Here is a 22,494-nt window from a genome sequence, read left to right as displayed (position 1 = left end):
CACGGGTCTTAAATGGCTCTTTGAATGACAAATGATACCGATCCCAGAACCATGTATATCAAATGTCTCCGGATGGTTCAGCAGCCACCCGCCCGAATCTAATTAAAATCTATTTTTTCATCATGTCAACCGCCCTTGACCCGCGGTTTACCCGCGAACTCCGCGGATGAGACTGCAACCCGCGCATCTCTACTGAGCGCACACTCTTTATTTATTTATTTATTTATTTATTTATTTATTATTTTTTTTTACACCTTCAATTTATAGGAATGAAACTCTATATTGATGCGGTTGTGGACGATTAAACAATAATTTGTATTCCTTCAGTTTTGTAGAACAAACAATACGTTACATTAAAACCTGATTATGTTAAACAAGTAGCCATCCACATAAGTTGATGCAGTCATGCTGAATCACCTAGAAATTGTTTACACAGCTTCAGAGAAATGTCAAGCACTTTTGAGAATGAGTGTTAAAAAAACAAACATATTTTCAGGTCCATGGACCGGGTTTAGCAATAACATTGATCATTTTTGTAATGAATGTAAAACCTACTCGGTGGCCTTGTGGTTGGAGTGTCCACCCTGAGATCGGTAGGTTGTGAGTTCAATCCCCGGCCTAGTCACACCAAAGACTATAAAAATGGTACCCATTACCTCTCTTGCTTGGCACTTGGCATCAAGGGTTGGGATTGGGGGTTAAAGCCGCAACAATTATTCCCGGGCGCGGCCACTGCTGCTGCTCACTGCTGCTGCTCACTGCTCTCCTCACCTCCCAGAGGGTGAACAAGGGGATGAGTCAAATGCAGAGGGCATATTTTACCACACCGAGTGTGTGCGTGACAATCAATGGTACTTAAACTTTAACTTTAGGGATGTCTAAAGGTTACCAACAAATTCAACACCTTTTGGGTTTGCAACGATTACTCAATCAAATCGATTAATTTAATAAGAATGATCTTATGTTGCTGCGATTAATATGTTAATGATAACAATTGATGAAATATGAATCGCATGGTGGGCGGGGAACTTTAAATGCCCGGACATAGTTTCCAATTGAGCGCACATGAGAGCGTTGATACATGGATGCCATGATCTGTGTGGCGCCTAACAGCTGAGATTTTATTGAATAGGTCCTGGGTTCAGTCTCGGGCTTGGGGTCTTTCTGTGTGGAGAAAATATTGAAAATGTGTTATCAGTTTATTCAATTAATCGATAAACTAATCAATAGATTACTTGATTACTAAAATATTCGATAGCTGCTTAAAACCCTTTGGTGTCTTTTAGAGATGTCAGATAATAGCTTTTTTGCCGATATCCGATATTCCGATATTGTCCAACTCTTAATTACCGATACCAATATCAACCGATACCGATGTATACAGTCGTGGAATGAACACATTATTATGCCTAATTTTGTTGTGATGCCCTGCTGGATGCATTAAATAATGTAACAATGTTTTACAAAAAGAAATCAATTCAAGTTATGGAAAAAAATGCCAACATGGCACTGCCATATTGGAAAAGTGCATTTTTTTTAACATGCCTAAAAACAGCAGCTTGGAATTTGGGAAATGTTCTCCCTGAGAGAGCCTGAGGAGGTTGAGGTGGGCGGGGTTGAGGTGGGGGATGGGGGTAGCGGGCGGTGTATATTGTAGCGTCCCGGAAGAGTTAGTGCTGAAAGGGTTCTGGGTTTTTGTTCTGTTGTGTTTGTGTTGTGTTGGGGTGCCGATGTTCTCCTGAAATGTGTTTGTCATTCTTGTTTGGTGTGGGTTCACAGTGTGGCGCATATTTGTAACAGTGTTAAAGTTGTTTATACGGCCACCCTCAGTGTGACCTGTATGGCTGTTGACCAATTATGCATTGCATTCACTTTTGTGTGTAAAAAGCCGTAGATATTTTGTGACTCGGCTTGCATGCAAAGGTCGTGCCTTTAAGGTTAATTGGCGCTCTGTACTTCTCCCTACGTCCGTGGACACAGCAGCGTTTTAAAAAGTGATACATTTTACTTTTTGAAAACGATACCGATAATTTGAAACCTTTACCGATAATTTCTGAAAAACATTTTAAAGCATTTATCGGCCGATAATATCGGCAGTCTGATATTATCGGACATCTCTAGTGTCTTTATTTTGTCACATGACTGCATGCTTGTGGTATATTCCTGTCTCACAGGTTGGTGTCTACTCAAGCAAGAGCTTTCTACTGTAATAGGCTAGATCATTGCAGATGCTTTTATTAGGAAAGGTTATAAATATATTTTTTCAAAACATAAATATTTGTACTTTCTTTTAATATAGAGGTGCATTCATTTTTGGTCCAATTAAACTAGACCCGAATTTGTTTGCTCTGCTAGTCAGGTGTGAACTGCCTTGCCAGCAGACTCTGGTCCTGATTGAGTCAAGTATGAACTATAACTGCAGCAACAAACCAAAAATAGTGGATATGACGTCATCAAAAAATATAAGTTATATGCAAGCCTAGAAGTATTAATACAGTCAACAAAGCGGCTGCATTGGTCATTACAGTCAGGCACTCTGGCTCCCTGCAGCACAGCACAACCCATGTGACATATTTGTTTCAAATATATCCTCTACATCAGTGGTCCCCAACCTTTTTGTAGCTGCGGACCGGTCAACGCTTGAAAATCTGTCCCATGGACCGGGGGTTGGGGGGTTTCATAAAGAAATACAAATACAATCATGTTTGCTTACGGACTGTATCCCTGCAGACTGTATTGATCTATATTGGTATATAATGTATATATTGTGTTTTTTATGTTGATTTAATAATTTAAAAAAACAAAAACATTTTATTTTATTTTTTTCTTGTGCGGCCAATTGGGGCGGCCCGGTGTTTGGGGACCACTGCTCTACATGACATCCTCATTTTACAGTTCAGATGGTAAAATGTTGAATGGTAAAACGAAAAAAATTCTGCCAAAACAAAACCCCTATGAGTGTAGGTGACCTGGAAGTTGTTTGAGACCATGTACACGTAACGTCACGGATGGCATTCCCCCGAAGCACAACTTTTGCATATGTTAATGGGGTACCACTCTGCACCTAAGTAACTACTGAGTAGCTTTTTTTGATTTTAGGCGCGAACAAGTGCAAGCAAACCCTGAAGCGTTCACTTTGCATTAGACCAAGGACCTTGCACATATCACACAGGTATGAACTGGGTCATAAATAAAGCCGCGCGAATAATCAACATCGAATCGACAAATCGATGAAAAATGCAAGAGGTGGAGGTTGTTTTTTTTTTCTTTGCAGGCACCGGCATTTGAGTGACAGACATCTTCGCCAATCAGAATTTTTCAGCCTTGTGTCCTTTTGCCTCCTGGCCAATCAAACTTGTCTAAGGAAACAGCTAATTTATTGATTAGCCAGTACGCTAATAACAAACACCACTTGTGCCTTGGAAAAAGTTTTACGGCAACTAGGCCTGAGCCGATTGTCAATAAGTCAATCAATCAATCGCTAACTAAAAATTACGTTGAAACACATCGATAAACTGCTATGTCCATGTCTATGGTTTTCTTAGTCTCCTGCTTCAAGCAGGGCGGAAGAGGTCTCACTCTCTACATCGCTCTCAACACCTGAGCGCATTTATTTAACAGTAGAAATCAACTGGACAAAGTAAGCCCTCCCTTTAGTTATTCACAATCTTTGTTTTCGTGGGCGGGTAGTAAGACTGCTCTTAACACAGGAGACAGTATGTACAGAGAGTCTCGCTCCTTGCGACTCTGGTGAGAAATTCAGCAAAATAACAAAAATGAAGAGCAAAAAAAATATGATTACAATGCCAAATGTCCCATTGTGGGAATATTTCAGATTTCACTCAGATGGGCAATATGAGCCCATCAACATGGACGAACAACCGAGAATGCTGAGATTGCAACAAATACAAGACAACCCAAAGTAGACTTAGACTTCCTTTTTATTGTCATTCAAATTTGAACACTACAGTACAGATAAGAACTAAATTTTGTTGCATTAGCTCATGGTAGTGCAGGATAAAAAAGCAATAAGGTGCATTGTGACAGCTTTCTGTCATGGGGTTCTTCTCAGGACCAACTAACTGCGCCAAGCATTTCGCCAAGTGTACAATTTTTAATTTTCAAACGTGCAAAAAGTATTTTCTTGTGTCTCTCTCGCCTCTGGTTTCCTCCTGGCTTTTCAGCCCCGACTGTGGTCACCAACGCTGCTAAATAAGAGACAGGTGATTAGATAACTCGTTCCAGCTGAGGTATCCACTCACCTGTCATCTGCTTCCAGCCGGCTCCTGCGCATGCCCTGCCAACAGGCGGCGCGTGGACCACGCCCCGCCTTCCACATGCATATATAAATAAATAGATTACTGTACAGAGAAATATATTGCACTTTTTCATATGCATCCACGTTTATGGATGTATGTTATATTGTCTTTTTATTCCAGCGAGTTAATCCATTTTGGGTGGAATTGAGGGGATAATTATGATGTGTTCAAGAGTCTTACGGCCAGAGGGAAGAAGCTGGTAAAGAACCTTGTGGTTCTGCTTCAGAGGCTGCGGAACCTCTTTCTAAAGTCCAGCAGTGAAAACAGTCCTTGGTGGGGGTGGCAGGAGTCTTTGCAGATTTTCTGAGCCCTGGTCAGGCAGCGGCTTTTTACAATCTCCTGGATAGGAGGAATAGGAGTCCTGATGATCTTTTCCGCCGTCCTCACCACTCTCTGGAGAGACTTCCAGTCTGAGGCACTGCAGGCTCCAGTCCAGACAGAGATGCTGTTGGTCAGTAGGCTCTCTATAGTGGCTCTGTAGAATGTGGTGAAAATGGGGGGAGGGAGCTGTGCTCTTCATGTGACGCAAAAAGTGCATGCGCTGCTGAGCTCCTTTTACAAGAGCTCCGGTGTGTAGGGACCAGGTTATATTGTCAGTTATCTGCACCACCAGGAACTTGGTGCTGCTTACCATCTCCACCGCTGTGCCATTGATGAAGAGTGGAGCGTGTAGTAAAAGTGTGTATACTTTTAAATGATTAATTGCAAAATTATTATATAGCATTTTTACATTACATTATAAACACTGTTTAGTTATTTATTTAGTTTAAACGCATGATGTGGACAAAAGCTTTGAGTCAGCTTGCATAAAGCCAAATATTTTTTAAAGTAAAATCTTGATTATTGTTCTAATATGTGGCACTTTCAGACAAGATTGTTGATTGACAGTCTAAAAGTAACATGTCTCCCTTTTACTCTTTATTTTTATTCTTTATGCATGCATATGTATTAATTATATAGTATATAATCATGTAATTGCAAATCAAATTGCAATCACAATTTTGGAGAGGAAAATCACAATTAAGTTTTCTTTAAAAATCGTGCACCTTCAGTCATAAACAAAAACAAATGTAAAAAAAAACATTTTGTTAAAAAGTTTTTACATACTTAATCGAAGTGAATAACTTGGTGTTGTTTGTCAACAAGACATGTTGCCACATCTGCATATTCAATACATCCACGGATTGTTCCCAAAGACATGAAAAACAAAACTTCTAAACTCAAACTGACGCAAAGTAAGGCATTGCTCTTGTCATACCCACTTAGCAACATGAGGACAATTCATTTTTACTAAAGACTCTTATGGACATGGCAGTACCCGACCCCCTAACCTTAAACCTCACTGCTCTCATCTGTGTACTGGGTTTCTTTGGATCAAAAGGTGTCTTTTATCCACAAACTAACCCCCCTGTCTGATGTCTCATGTGTACCAGACTGCTGAGTAATTGAGATCAAAAGATTGTGGTTAAAAGCGAACAAATAAGTGCTTTTTTAATGGGATGTCTTAATGTATTTTGCAAGCAGACGCAGGTTGTAGTGCCTTCAAAGCAGGTTCATTTTATTGTAGTCCAACCAAGTCATTCAGTTTTTGTTCATCAGAATCAGAATCAGAAATACTTTAATAATCCCTGGGGGAAAATTTATATTTTCAGCACAATCCCATTCAAGAGCAGACAAACATTACAGGGAGACAGAAGCTCTTGTATAGGGGTTCCAGACTGAGGCCAATGGGAAAAAAACTCATAACCGTGGCACACATAAACATGTGTTTAAGAGGGAAACATCAAAGAACACAAAGGACATTAAAGACATTAAAATAGCAGAGCTGATGCAACCAGCTATTTCTACACGGCCAAAAAAGTTAACCAACAGCAAAAAAACAAAAAAAACATATACACTGTGGTGGCCTCTGCGGTGTTCCACGCTATTGTCTGCTGGGGTGGGAGAAGCATAGCCAAAGACAAGAGCAGACCCAACAAAGCAACCAACAGACTCTACCCTCGACCACCCACCAACTCTCGGCCAGTGGCCAGTCTGCATGGATGAGCGAGGATAGAGGTGTCTGACTCCTGTTCATTCAGTCAAGACACTGTGAAGCTTGTTTTTTTGATCGATTGATTGATTTAGACTTGTATTAGTAGATTGCACAGTACAGTACATATTCCGTCCAATTGACCACTAAAGGGTAACACCCGAATAAGTTTTTCAACTTGTTTAAGTCCACGTTAATCAATTCATGGTAGTGCACAAGCTGCGCAGCCCTGTCTCTTCATCCGCATCTACTCCAGTCTCTCCAAACGGACTCTGGTGTGGCAGAGACCAAGCACCTGGTTTCCATGGCCAAAAGGCTCCCGGGAGGCAGATCCAGAAGTTCACAAAAAAAACACAGCAGAAGTCACTGAAATGCCACTCTTTGTCGCACAGTACCAAAGGATCCAGAACCAAAAGTCAAAATAACCCACATGCAAAGCAAATCATATTGCAAGAATATTGACATGCAGTCGTAACAAGCTTTATAATTTTGCATAGTCACAAATACATTATAAGACTATAAAGGTGCAGTGCAAGGTTTTGTTAAATTTCAAGGCTTTCTCTCTTAGGCTTATGAATTCAGCAAAGCTCTTGCAATTGTTTCCCCTCGAAGGATAAACTCTCCAAAAATATCTCGGAGCATAAAAAGTGATTTGAAGCCTTTGTGTTTTATTATTAAAAGCTAACATTTGCTCATGACATTGGCATCGTAATAACCGCAGGATACATTGGAACGAAGATGACACTGTAAAGCCAATCTCCATAATGAGATTTATGGGGTAAAATTGTTGCCTTTAATGGGTTGGTAGACTCAGAAGGGAGTGTGTTGTATGCGAATGTGGTGGAAATATTCACATTTGAATCAGTATGCTCCCCTTTGCTATTCCAAGATAACGGAAAGTGTAATAATTTAGTTCTGTGTTTTCTACCGCTGGCTTCTTGATAGGCTTTCCAGAACAATATTATTATTTATGTGCACTGATGGAGTGCAGTCAAACCACCCCCCCCCCCAAAAAAAAAACGGTGCCATCACTCAGTTGAACGTTGCAGGGAGAGTCAGTTTAACTGATTTTCTCACTTCATTTAATCTTTTCTGACTTTATCATCTACACAAATATTTAATCTGCTCTTTATCAGAAATGATCGTAGCTGTCAACATGTTGGGCTGCGTTCGACAAATAAACATAGCACTGTTGTCAACGACGGAAATAATGTGTCTCATTAACAAATAACAGCTTTTTTTAGACTCTAACTCGGTTTACAACACGACTTCATCAGTCATCAAGAAAATGTGTCTCTTCTAAGAATCAGGCAATAGTTTTGTGCTACACATAGTCAGCGATTTATCGAGAGGATATAATTGCTGCAGTATGCAAGAATTTGAGGAGTCGTGCCAGTGCTTCACTACATGTGTCTGACAAGCCGTCTGCCTTTTGTATAATCTCAGCAAGTTTTAGTACAAGCTCGAAATCCCTTTCATTTTTCTTTTGCAGACATGGTCCCAGCTATACAACGTTAAGCACCCTTGAGCCTTGATTCTTTTTGTAAAGCACTTGCTTTGAAAGTCATTTTTGTTTGTGTCGGAACAACACATTGTCGTTTCTCATTATTAAAAGTTACCTATGATTGCAGTGAAAAGTCAATACATTTTAATGTCAAGCTCTTAATTATTGCATTGACTTACAATGCATTGTCAGGAATTTTTAGCATTTTCTTGTCTTTTAACAATAGCCTAATTAAGGATTGGGAATGATCGCCCCTTGATACTGTGTACTATTTGCCTTCAAACGGCAAAGGGATTTACTCTGAATTAGTTAATCAATCAGACTTTAATTTAAATAGCTTATATTATACACACTTTACATAAAAAAATATATAAACAAGAGAAGAAAACATATACACACCCACAGCAATTTTGATAATAACAAAACATGTCATGGCACTAAGGACTGAAGAAAAACGCCCCCTTTAAAGCGTCACAATACAGAAAAACCCAAATGAACGATTGATTTTAAACTGTTTCTTTCTCCTCTTTTTCGGATGTGCTGTAATGAAAAAACTAAAAATGTATGGCACATTACATTGTAAAGATACAAATCCCAACTCAGTGATCCTCAAAAATGTGACACAGGAGGAAATAATTAAAGTCGTGAAAAAATGCAAATGTTATGCTTCAATTAATTGTAATGGAATTGCTATGGAAACGCTAAAAATGTTAACGAAGAGATCTCAGGACGTATATTAGTAACCTATCATTTCAAACAGGCAAATTCCCAAACAAAATGAATATAGATAATCTTCACCAATTTATAAGACTGGAGACAAACAACATTTTACAAATATAGACCTGTTTCTTTACTTCCACAATTTTCTAAAATCGTTGAACAACTGTTCAAAAACAGATTAGAGAGTTTCACAAAAAAAAATAGAATACTCGCTGTGAACCAATATGGATAAAGAGCTAATATTTCAACTTCTATGGCTTTAATCAAAATTACAGAAGAAATTACCAATGCAATGGATAGTAAAAAATGTGCAGCAGCAGTGTTTATAGATCCTTCCTTTTGACACATTAATCACATTATTTTAATCAAATAATTAGAACGGTATGGCGTCAGAGGGTTGGTCTTAAACAGGATTAGAATCTACTTAAGCAACAGGAAACAACACATGAAGCGAGGCGAACACACATCTACGACTCTAAATATATCCTGTGGTGTACCCCAGGGATCAATACTAGGACCAAAACTGTTCAACATTTATATGAAGGACATTTGTAAAGTTACAAAATATTTAAAGTTAGTATTTTTCACGGGTGATACAACAGCATTTTGTTCAGGAGAGAACACACAGAAGCTAATACAAATAACAACAAGAGAAATAACAGATAAAAAGGATGGTTTGACAAATCAGACCATCCTTAAACCTCAGTAAAACTAAAGTAATGATATTCGGTAAGAGTTGAAACGAAAGTCAAACAGAAACACAAACGGAATACAAATTGAAAGAGTAAATGAAACCAAATTTCTTGGTTTAATGATTGATGATAAAATGAACTGGAAATCTCATGTAAAAAATATACCACATCAATTAGCAAGAAACATGTCAATAATGAATAAGGCAAAAACATGTTTGAGACCATAACTCACTCCCTATTGTTTACTGCTCGTTAGTGCTACCATATCTGAGTTATTGTGCAGAAATATGGGAAAATAACTACAAAACTACACTTCATTTACTAACCGTGTTACAAAAAGATCAGTTAGAATAATACATAATGTTGAATATAGAGAACATTCAAACCCTTTATTCATTGATTTAGGCCTGGGCGATATATCGATATACTCGATATATCGCAGGTTTGTCTATGTGCGATATTTAAAATGACTATATCGTGATATTCGAGTATACTTTCTCAAGCAGTTGCTATTAACTGCTGGCATTACACTACAGACTCTTTCCACTCTTTCTTGCCTCTCCTTCTCACAGACAGGAAGCACACCTTCTTACATACATGTACGTCACATACATATTCGCCCACACGGAGCAGAGAGGTAGCAGCATGGATAATGTCAGTTGTGGTGCTAGTGGTTTTACGAGAGAAAGAAGGTGCGAATCTGGTAACAAATGAAGGAAGAATTAATTCCCAAGAAACACAGCACAGGATCCATCGTTTGGCGGTGGTTTGGGAATATGTCGAACAGATAACCATGTCAAGTATGGGGCAAAAGCGTTGCGACAAAAAGTAGCTGCACTACTACTATGTAGCATCATTTGAAAAGTCACCTGCTAGAGAATGAAGAGTGGTTACTCTGCATGTCAACAGCTCTGTTAGGTGCCACACCAACAAAATGCAGAGGCAACTATTTCCACATCAACACCGTATAAAAAAAAAGTGAACAACATAAGGAGATAACGTCCGCAGTAACCTACCACTTAGCGATTTGATTTCCTATTATGCAGCTCATTTTTATTTGACACTTTTGACTACTGAAATATCGTGTGTGACATCATGCACAAAAGTGCACTTTATTTGTTTTAAACTGTTGTAGTGGCGTTCTGTACAAAAAGTCCACTTCAATTCAGTGTTGTTTCGATAAGTCATCTTAGTGACATCATGAACAAAAGTGCACTCATAGCTTGTTTTTAAATGTCTCTGACAATCTTGCACTTTCTGTTTTGAAATGACATGAATGTTTGTTACACTGCTTAGTAACTGTTTGATAAATAGAGTTTTGGTCAATTGACTTAGTTGTGATTTCCCTCTCTGCATGAAAGTTTAAAAGTAGCATGTATTAATGCAGTATGAACAATAATGTTTTAATGTAGACACATAGAATCATCATACTGCTGTGATTATATGCATCAAGTGTTCATTCAAGGCTAAGGCAAAATATCAAGATATATATAGTGTATCGTGACATGGCCTGAAAATATGGAGATTTAAAAAAAGGCCATATTGCCCAGCCCTAAATTGAATCGAAAGTAATGAAATTCCACGACATAGTGAATTAGCAAACAGCTAGAATTATTCACAGAGCAAACTATAATCTCCTACCCAACAATATTTAACAATTCTTCTCAACAAAAGAGGAGAAATACAACCTTAGAGAACAATTCAATTTAAAACATTTGTACAGACTTACACCACTTACGACCTTATGTATATCAGTCTGTGAAATTAATTTATGGAATGGATTAAGTTTAAGAAATCAAACAATGTACTAATGTGATGCAACTCAAGAAACTGTTCAAACTTAAAGTGTTTACAAAGTGCAAAGAAGACGAAACATGATCACCATTCTTAATTTATCTCATCCACCCATTCATTTTGCAGATAATCCTACTCATCTCACCATATGAAATATAACTTACTTCACTAATTATTATTTATTAATTTATTTATTTTTAATGTTATTACTTATGGAGTATATTGTGAATACATTGAGAACAGGAAGTGAACAAAAGTGTTAGAAACTGCTATGTAAAGGAAAAGGGGTAGGATTAAATAAGATCTGCTTCTTCCTTCCTTTTCGAACATATTGAATAAAACAACTGGACATTGTGATGTATCATGTTGTGTGCATGCAGGTTCCAAATAAACTCAAACTCAAACCATATCAACGTCCTTTTTGATAATGGTAGCACTTGTGGCAATCTCTGTCCTGTTGGCGGCGCCGCGAGACTAATTCTCCAAGCAAAATATAAACAGGATGTGACGTTGAGGGTCCGCCTCTTTAAAATGGCAGTTTTGTCATCAAAATGGATGCCATCTATTTCCTACCGCTTATTCCCTTTTTGGGTCGCGGGGGGCGCTGACGCCTATCTCTGCTACAATCGGGCGGAAGGCGGGGTACACCCTGGACAAGTCGCCACCTCATCGCAGGGCCAACACAGATAGACAGACAACATTCACACTCACATTCACACACTGGGGCCAATTTAGTGTTGCCAATCAACCTATCCCCAGGTGTATGTCTTTGGAAGGGGGAGGAAGTCAGAGTACCCAGAGGGAACCCACGCATTCTCGGGGAGAACATGCAAACACCACACATAAAGATCCCGAGCCTGGGATTGAACCCAGGACTGCAGGACCTTCGTATTGTGAGGCAGACGCACTAACCCCTCTTCCACCGTGTTGCAGTTCTAGCGGCCAAAAAAAAAAAAAGAATAATTATATGAAAAAATTAATGAAGACATACATTGAACATTGAGACATCAGTCGCACACGAGGCATATTAGGCTCGATCTCAAAGTTCGTTGACCGAAAAGAACACAAATAGAGGCGTTTGTGAATTGAGGTTCCACTGTATTGGTGATATTGTTATTACAAGCGCTAACGCAGACAAACTATATTTAGGGGCGCTGTGATCAAAGAGGGGATAACAACTGCTCTGTTGATATCTGCTGGAAAGCTGCGTTCATGCCTCGGAGCTTGAAAATGTTTATTCTCGGAGCTCGCAAAAGTTTATTTTAGATCATAGATAATGCCTCCCACCTGGATAGTAGAAGGATGAAGACATAAACTGACGAGTTGGTCAACTTTGGCATCCAATTTTAACCCAGAAATTTAATGATACAGCGTCCATATAAAACCCTAATGGAGGTGTTTGGATGTTTTTAGAGCCCTTCACAGGCAAAATAGAGCAATTCCCATCGGCTCGATTGTAAGCGGTCTTCTGATTGCATTTATTTAGCATTTGCAATGCATTAAAAAAGAAAAACATTTGTGTTCTTGTTTCATATAAAGATTATGAAAGAAAGGCCAAATTCCAAAAAAAGTACAGTTCCCCTGCTAGTGATCCGACGTTAACGTGAAATAAAAGCCTATTTAAGCTCTTTATTGATATATCCTATTCATGTGTAAATAACTAACTGCAAATCATTTTCAGCTCCAAAAATCGGTTATCAGCCAACTTGACTACTAATAATCTGTAAGAGGTTGGGGGTGCCCTTTCGGTATGACATCATCTAAAGAACTGGATGATTATTTCCCAGCATGGACTATGGACAAATACTTTTAAATCTAGTATTTTAATCACGTAATTTGTTGTGCTTGTTACCCTGGTCTATGATTACTTCAAAACTGATATGCTTAACTTTTCTGAGCAAAACAAGAAACTAATATGATCATATATAGACACCATAGCCTGTGTTTCCATAGTTTCAGTGTCTCCCTGTTGTGGGTATTTTCTTACGCTTATTGTGACATGTTTGATACTGACATCAGTAGCATTGCAAAATGTGCTGAAAGTAACCACAAAAGAAGCCTAAAATCACTATTGTGTATTTTAGGAAGAACTTTTCCTCTCGGGATAATTTTTTGTTCAAGAACTATGAAATACTGGTTAGCATTGTCGGCACCTTTTTAAGTGTAAAACATTTAAAACCCCTTAAATGTAGGAAAACACACTGTCTGTCATATTTTCAGGCATCTACAATTATCAAAATGATAACACACACGGCAGTTTGTAAAACTAGTAAACTTTTCTCTGTAGTCAATCAAAGAATTGCAATCAAATTCCATCTGAAGTCTGAATGAACTTCTAATGCCTTCTAATATCCCTTTCGTTTCCTTCAACAGAGGACACGTGTAAATGCTGGAAAGGACAACTGAAGAATTCTCCACATTTGAGACTGTATGTGACTGCATGTGACCAGAGAACATTACAATGGAGTTGCTGTGGAATCTCACTTTGCTGCTCTTATCACTGGACTGTCTGACAGGTACTGTAAGCCTCCCAAATATGCATTTTTTCTTAACATATCAAGTAGGAATTGTTATTTATAGATTGTGGCGACAGCTCTTTGGACCATAGAACGGATGACAATTGAAAGTAAAAGTAGGTTTTATGGCACCCAGGGGCTTTCCAGCAATACTCCCAATTTGAGATCCATGACATTGTCTTCACTGGCGTTTTTGACCAGCGTTTCAACATTCTTATAGTCAAAGCTGGAGTCAAAAAAAACTTTATTCCTTTTAGAGGTAGACATTTTCCACCTCTAAAAGTAGATCCTCCCTCTTTTGTAGTTGAGCTTTCGGTCATTCAATTTTAAAGGGCACTTCAATTGTTACCCTAATTGAGATTGTACTGGCGGTAGTACAGAAATCCTTCCATTGATCTTGATTCTAATTAGAGACCTAATTTGCCTCTCTCTTACAAAATGTTCAGGGTCAAATGTGAGTTCTGCTAATGTCGGGAGTTTTAAGATGAGAGCAAGATGAATTAGGACTTTGTAACTTAGCATGGCGTATTAAAGAGTGACTAATCTTTAATGCTGCCTTGCTCCAGATTACCCCTTTCTCCCCCCAACAGCTGTGATATAAAATAATTAGCATCTGTGTGTCTTACTCCATCAGAGTGTGTATTTGGGCTGCATGTCCATACCTACATTTACCAACTCGGTAATTAGGACCGCTTATTTTTAAATCCAATGCACATCTGATGATGTATCCAACAAGTGAGTCACTGTGGGATTTTAATTTGCACCTTAGGGTCGGATATCTTCATAACATCCTCAGGCATTTATTTATATACTTGAACACCGGTAGAAATTCAGACGCAATTAGGATATTAGATCACAGACTAATTGCTTCCAAGAGAAAACTTAATTCAGTGCTTACGCCATCCACATAAAGCACTCTCCCAAATATAATGTGTAGATTATAGAATTTATTTTTGTATATTTTAAGTTAACAGCTTGTCGCAAAGCAGTTTTACACATTATGTTTTACTTCATTTTAGCAAAGCAAAATCAAAATGATACGATGACTATTACCCCAGATTTCCACAGGGTGCGTAACTGCCATGGCGGCGGACTTTTATCGTTTCAATTCAAGTCAATGTGTGGATTTCCACAGCCAACAAACCCCTTGCACATGCTGATGGCATCCCGGGGCCGTACCGCATTCCTGCGCTCGATATACACACAGAGCATCTATATTTGCTAAAATAATCCATTTAGATAAACTGTACGAACTCAAAAAGTGTTTACAAAGTACTAGAAACAACAATTGTGATTAACATCTTAAAGCTTAAAAAAAAAAAAGTAAAAATGTTATTAATTTTATTAAGGATGAATAAAGACTTCAATGACTTTTATGTTTTGTTTGATCAGCCGTTTTGCTGATGTGTTACAAGCTCCGTTTGGAAACAATTAAGGAATGTCAATAAATATTTACAAAATATCTCTATATCAATATCCCATTCATAACGTACTGGTATGTATCAGCTGTTTATAGTCTGGTGTGGCTAATATATGAAACAAATAGTTTTTTCTAAAATGTAATGGGCGTGGCCTATATTGTAGTCCGGAAAATGCGGCAGTCGTTCTGCAAAGCAAAACTTTTGTCTTTTCTACGAGTCAAGACAGTACTGTCATACTGTGGGTATTGAACAGCACATCTTGTGTTGCTGATTAGCAACCGTTACATATCGCCAATGGCAGGACTGACTTTATTTACTTCTGCTTCACTAGAAGGACAGAATAAACTGTTTGTGGTTCGCTTTACAACAACTTCCCTTGTCACATGATTACTCGCGGATTTGCGAGATCTTGTAAAAGTCTGCTGTACTTTGCTGCATGGAGAAGCCGCCACAGTGTGCATCATAACAGCAGTGGGGAATTCTGGATGGTGGATGGCGGTGACGCTCCCTGGCTGCGTTATTCAGCAGCCGTTATCCAGCAGAAATCCGGACTATTGCCGAGATCGGCTCTATACGAGTTCTCCCAGAATTATTCAAATAGTCACTCACAAGTGGAAGTGCTTATAGTGATCCTATATGCAAACAACATAAAAAGTGAAAGTTGGGATTTTGCATTATTCTTCTAACAGTGTCATGTAAAGTAAAGTAATTCCGTTTTAGGTTACATTTGGAATTGAGGCTGCTTTCATTTAAAACCATACCTTCTCAAGGAAATATTCCATGGATCAGTTTTGAAAATTCTGATTTACCCAGCTTCTTACAAAGTGGCTTTGACTGATATCACTATAATGGAACATGAGGCATGGCAGTTGGTACATACTGCTGGTCACAACGTGATAGCAATACCTTTTTAGACCTTGGAAATCCTCCTTGTTCGGAGGAAGAACAGTGTTTTCATGAGCACAATACCTGTCCCTTTATATTTGCTTCGAGGGAAGTTATCCACCGAGGAATCAGCTTTATGAGAGGTCAGATGCCAAAGCCAAGGGAGAAGTCGTGCCTGTAGAAAGTTTACCAAGAGTTAACCAGATATCTCCCCATTCAATTCTTTCTCGAGGTGCTTGCTGGATGTGTGTTTGTGTATGTCAGGGAGCATAGAAGCGGTGTTCATGTAGGGCTGGCAGATGCATTTGGACCTGTGCAGTAAATACTAACATGTGTAACACAGCAAGGCAACTCTTGAACCGGTCTTCAAATTAAAACTATGTTATTGCAATCATTTCAAAAGAATTACAGCCAAGTATAGTGAATTGCTTCATGTACAGTATGTAATCACACTGTATTTAAATCTGTCATTTTCGCTAAACACATACACACTGTTTTTGTTATGGATGCACAATAGTATGTGGCTCATATGAGGAATTATGAGATTATACCGATAAATCCGATAACATTAGGAAACAGGTCCAATCACGGCAATCAAAATAACTTTCCCATTAGGTGAGATGAGGTGCTGTGGGTGAATTAATAGCTGTGTTTCCATTACTCCAAGAAATGTGCAAAACCGAAATATCACAATAAGAAACTGGTAATGAAAACACCCATATTTCGAAAAACCTCTCAAATATCGCCAAAACATTTTTCCACAATATTGAAGTGTTTTGCAAAAGCATGATGGAAACATTTTTTTTCGCATTTAGAGGTCACATAAACACAAAACCGGTGGGTCACCGATGCAGGATAACTAAGACACATGGCCGTCTAGTCTCGCTTTCGATAGGTCGGTATGGAGGAGTGAGGCGGCACTGCAAAACGAGGCCGTTTCTCAGGTGCTTTCGCTGCAAGCTGACTTGCAGGCTTGGAGTGAAACACATGCTCCAACATGTGTCGAGAGGGCCCTAAGTCTGCGATTGATCGGTGGAGGGGGGAGCGAGGTGGCGCCGTCGCACCGGGCCATCTCGCTGTTTCCTTTTCAGCAACCGACCCGCAGGCTCAGAGAGACCCACATGCCCAAACAGTAATGTCCATAGGGCTGTAAGGACGTTGCCTTTAAGCGATCACCCGCTCCCTTCAGCTTCTATTGACAACAGCCCTGGCTGAAACATCTTCCTCAAAGAGGAGTCTCGCAGGATCAGAATCAGAATCAGCTTTATTGTCATTACGCAGGGTAACGAGATTGAGGCCAATCCGTACGGTACGACGTGTGCATGCAAGAAAACAATGTGTACACCGAAGAGAAGGCAGTTATGAGGGTCAATGTGGAAGTCCGTTCAGGGTGGTTATGGCCCTGGGGAAGAAGCTGTTCTTTAGCCTGTTTGTTTTGGTTTTAATGCACCTGTAGCACTTCCCAGAGGGCAGCAGGGGGAACAGGTCAGAGCCAGGGCAGGTGCTGTCATTGATGATGGCACTGGCTCTGTTAAGGCAGTGGGAGGTGTAGATGTCCATCAGAGAGGGGAGAGGACGTCTGATGATCTTCTGAGCCGCCTTGACCACTCTATGCAGCCTCTCCCTGTCTACTGCAGTGCAGCTACCGTACCATACTGCAATACAGTAGGTCAGCAGGCTCTCAATAGACGAGCGGTAGAAGGTCAGCAGCAGGTCAGGCTTCAGGTTGTACTTCCCGAGGACTCTCAGGAAGTGTAGCCGCTGCTGAACCTTCTTTATGATTGATGTGGTGTTGACTGTCCAGGAAAAGTCGTGAGAGATGTGGACTCCAAGGTACCTGAAGGAGTGGACCCTCTCCACACGCTCGCCGTTGATGTAGAGGGGGGCAGGGTCGGTGCTGTTCCTCCTGAAGTCAACAATGATATCTCTGGTATTGCTGGTGTTGAGAGCGAGGTTGTTCTCCGAAGACCAGATCGTCAGCTTCAGGACCTCCTCCCTGTAGGCATCCTCGTCACCCCTGGAGATGAGCCCGACCACTGTGGTATCGTCAGCAAACTTGACGATAAGGTTGTCGCTGTGAGCTGGACTGCAGTTATGGGTGTAGAGGCAGTAGAGGAGGGGGCTCAGCACACAGCCCTGTAGAGAGCCGATGCTCAGCCTGCGGGTGGATGAGAGGTGGGGGCCAAGTCTCACATTCTGGGGTCGGTCCGTTAGAAAGTCTCTTATCCAGGCGCTTGTGAGAGGGGGGAGGCCAACAGTGTCCAGTTTATTGCAGAGTCTGTCCGGGATTATTGTATTGAAGGCAGAACTATAATCCACAGAGAGCATCCGGACGTAGCTCTGCTGCTGCTCCAGGTGGTTCAGAGCAGAGTGAAAGGCAACAGCGATGGCGTCCTCTGTGGATCTGTTCGCCCGGTATGCGAACTGGTGGGGGTCGAAGTCTGGAGGGATATGGTCCTTGATGTGCTGGAGAACCAGCCTTTTGAAGCACTTCATGATTACCGGAGTGAGGGCCACTGGTCGGTAATCATTCAGGCTGGTGATGGGAGACTTCTTCGGCACCGGGATTATTGTAGATGACTTCCTGAGCCAGGGAGAGGTTAAAGATCCTGGTGAGGGGGGTAGCGAGCTGGTGGGCGCACGCCCTGAGCACCTCTCCAGGTACTCCATCTGGTCCGGCAGCCTTCCTGGGGTTCACAGCCAGTCTGACACTGTGCTCTTGTACAGTGAGTGTAATGGTGCCATAGCCCGGTGGCGGCGGGGGCAGGGCTGGAGCAGATGAGAGTTGCTGGGGGTTTTCAAAACGGGCAAAGAAACAGTTAAGCTCCTCTGCCAGTGTCGCACTCTGAACCGCAGTTGAAGTTCGTGATGTCATGAATGCCCCGCCACACCTCCCGTGAGTTATTGCTGGACAGTTAGGACTCCATGCACCTATGTGGACCGCCTTTGCTTTTTTTAATCCCTCTCTTCAGGTCGACTCTAGCAGCACTGTACAGTGCCCTGTCCCCTGACCTGAAGGCTGCGTCGTGGGCCCTGAGGAGTGTGCGGACCTGGCTGGTCATCCAGGGTTTCTTTTTGGCGTAAACCCGGATGTTTTTTTCCACAGTCACATTCCCGATGCAGAACTGTATGTAGTCCAGCACCATTCCTGTGGCTGTCTCCAGCTCCTGTTGCTGGAAGAGGTCCCAGTCTGTGTGTTGGAAGCAGTCCTAAAGTTTGGGGAGTGCATCGTCAGGCCAGGTCATAACAGTCTTTGTGATGGGCCTGGCCTGGCGTCTGATGGGGGTGTAGGTAGGAGAGAGCAGGAGGGAAAGATGGTCTGACTGTCCAAGCTGGGGGAGGGGTGTGGCTCTGCACGCGTGCTTCATGTTGGTATACACTTGGTCCAGGGTGTTCTTGCCCATTGTAGAACGCTTCACGTGCTGGTAGAACTTAGGGAGTACAGTCTTCAGATTGGCCTTATTAAAATCCCAGGTTATGATATGAACACTGTCGGGGTGGGCCCGCTGCTGTTCGTTGACGGTGTTCAGCAGAAGAGAGAGCGCTGTGTTTACTTTGGCGCCCGGTGGAATATACACAGCCATGATGATAACAACAGACAGCTCTCTCGGGAGAAAAAAAGGCCGACATCTAACAGACATTTACTCCATTTTTGGGCAACAGTGCTGTTCAATGATTGTCCCGTTGTTGCACCTGTTCTCATGCATGTAAATACAGAGCCCCCCCCCCTGCTCTTATCGGAGTCCTTATTTCTGTCCCGGCGGAGCAGAGTGCGGCCGGCTAGCTGCATGCTAGCATCGGGTATTTCTGGGGTAAGCCAGGTTTCGGCGATGATCATAGCACAACAGTCCCGAGCATAGCGGTTTCCAGCGAGTTGTAACACCAGGTTGTCCATCTTCTGTACGAGGGATCTGGCATTGGAGAGGAACACGTTTTTGCTTCCTCTCCCGCCTCCGTCTGCGCCGTCTCCCAGACCCGACAACAAACCACAGAGAGCCCGGGGCTCTCGCTATGTCCTCTGGGATGTTGTGCTCGTGGTGAAAGTCTCTCGAAACAGATATCTGGTGCGAGTTCCCGATATCCAAGAGTAACTGGCGGGTGTACCGGGTGTTTGCAGTACAGGTGGTGCCCAAAAGTAAAAAAAAAAGGAAGAAAAGAAGGAGGAAAGAGCACTGAAATGGAGAGCCGTAAGCCGCTGCGTCCGTTCGCGCCGCCATCTTGGAAAAAAAAAAAAAGAGGATGAGATTTTACGAGATTTACGCCCAATGACGCAAAACACCCTTTAATGGAAACACATACAAGTCACAAATATACTTTGTCAACATTTTAGAAATATCACTTTTATTTTGCGAAAAACTGCAATGGAAACAGAGCTACAGTGAGCAAATCAAGCGCTCATTTTCTCCTACCGAGTTGGAGATCATAAACTCAAGGTCCTAAATTGAAACTGGTTGATGCGCCTGTGCCTGTAGTGGTGATCAGACCATTTTTTACTATGTAGGGCTGCAGCTATCAAATATTTTGGCAACATAGTAGGTTATTAATTAATTTGTTTGATTATTCAAGTATGAGATAAAACTTACTTTATAGGCTCATTACTTATTTTAGAAAAAAAAAGGTGAATCTGTCTTTTTGATGAGCTATCATCTTTTATTCTTATAAATGCACATCAAATTGTTTTTTTCACATGAGAGCTTCAATGTATAAGCATATGGAAAAGTAGAAAAAAACAATTGTTTAAATTCGGTAAAACAAGTAATAGATAAATAAAGAATGAAAAAAGAATTAAACGAAACACGTTGGCTCTCTGATTACGTATGATAGAGCGATAGAGCACTTTCATTGACATTCAAAAACGTATGTTTCTCTGAGATTAATAATATTTTTAAACTGATTAATCACCTTTTTTTATCTGGTTTAATCATAATTTATCAATATAAATTTAAATAATTAAAATTCATATTTTGATACAAATGCAATTTCATTGTCAGAATGTCATACACAAACATATTTTAAATGCTAAATAAAAAAAATACAAATAAAACTTCGCTGTGGCAGGGCCTGGAAGGGTGGATGAGATCCGCCCGGAGTTCCTTAATGCTCGGCGTTCCTTAAGGCTCTGGAGCTAATTTAGGGCTGTTTTGGTTGACTAGACTGTGCAGTATCTTTAAGAAGGGGAACCTTAAGGTATGTTCCAACTATCATGGGATCACCCTCCTCAGCCTTCCCGGTTAGGTCTACTCAGGTGAACTGGAGAGGAAGCCACGCTGAAAAGTCAAACCTCGGATTGAGGTCCTAGTCATGGGACTGTGGATCATCTCTATACTCTCAGCAGGGTTCATGTGGGATCATCAGAGTTTTTTCAACCAGTCTACATGTGTTTTGTGAACTTTGAGAAGGCCTTCAACAGTGTCTCTTGGAAAGTCTTGGGATAGGGCGTATTAGACTGTCTGATTGTGGCGGCACGTTTCCTGTATGATCGGTATCAGACATTGGTTGGATTAGGTCTCTGCTTTTTGCAGGTGATGTGGTTCTGATGGCTTCTTCTGACCAGGATTTTCAGCACTTACTAGGTTGGTTCGCAGCTGAGTGCGAAGCGACTAGGATAAAAATTTGCACTTCCAAGACAAAGTCTATGTTTTTCATCCGGGTTGGGGAGGAGATCTTGCCCCAAGTAGAGGAATTCAAGTACCTCGAGTCTTGTTCACGAATGAAAGAAGACTGGATTGTGATATAGACAGGCAGATGGGTGCGCCGTCTGCAGTGATGCAGACCCTGCATCAATCTGTCGTGGTGAAGAAGGAGCTGAACAGGAAGGCAAAGCTCTCAATTTACCAGTAGTCTACGTTCCAATCTTTACCTATGGTCATGAGCTTTAAGTTATGACCGAAAGGACTAAATTACGTGTACAAGCGGCCAAAATTACTTTCCTCAGTTGATAGGGCGAGAAGCTCTGCCATCCGGGAGGAGCTCAAAGTAAAGCCACTGCTCTTCCACATCAAGAAGAGCCTAATGAGATGGTCCAGGCATCTGGTCATGCTAACCCCCCGGACACCTCCCAGGGTAGGTGTTAAAGGCACGTCAGACCGGTAGGAGGCTACTGGGAAGACACTTTAGAGAGACAGGCTGGCCTGGGAACGCCTCGGGATCCCCCGGGAGGAGCTGGACGAAGACGGAAGTCTGAGCTTCTCTGCTTATGCTGCTGACCTCGGATATGGATGCATATATTAGGGCTGTCAATGCATGTACTTAATAAAAAAAAATAGATTTAATTATCATATATTCATGAAGATAATCTCTGGCAGAGTTTACTCGTGTCTATGTTGTCGCCAAAAGTATCAAAGTTTAGTTAAACAATTACTTTGCAAAATGAATAGCCGCCGCATGTAGGCCACTTAACATCAGCAACGACCAAGATGTCATGCATATGGTCACAGGTTATCCGTTGTACAAACTACCTTTGAGAAGTTTAAATAAAATGTTTACATAAACAAAGTTTGATTATTGCTCGGAGTAGAGAAATAACTTATTTGTGACTCTGGGGTCAAATTGCAGCGGTGGTTTTCAAGACAGCGTGGCGAAGTTGGGTTACTGGTTCAATCCCCACTTTC

At 41.0% G+C, this 22,494-nt stretch overlaps 1 protein-coding gene across 3 annotated transcripts in view; it reads left to right on the top strand.

Moving 5' to 3' along the window:
* Positions 1 to 22,494, top strand: part of LOC133554752 (contactin-3-like) — a 246,167-nt gene that overhangs the window by 38,835 nt on the left and 184,838 nt on the right. For all 3 annotated transcript variants that reach the window (XR_009807197.1, XM_061903853.1, XM_061903854.1), the window contains exon 2: positions 13,435 to 13,577. Coding sequence is in view for 2 of the 3 variants with exons in the window: in XM_061903853.1 (XP_061759837.1) it covers positions 13,523 to 13,577 (55 nt within the window). In the remaining variant the exon portion in view is untranslated. The remainder of the gene's footprint in view (positions 1 to 13,434; positions 13,578 to 22,494) is intronic.

Source organism: Nerophis ophidion, linkage group LG06, assembly GCF_033978795.1.
Source record: "Nerophis ophidion isolate RoL-2023_Sa linkage group LG06, RoL_Noph_v1.0, whole genome shotgun sequence".
NCBI lineage: Eukaryota > Metazoa > Chordata > Actinopteri > Syngnathiformes > Syngnathidae > Nerophis > Nerophis ophidion.
The sequence above is the reverse complement of the archived record's forward strand: the minus strand, read 5'-3'. Positions and strand labels throughout refer to the sequence as shown.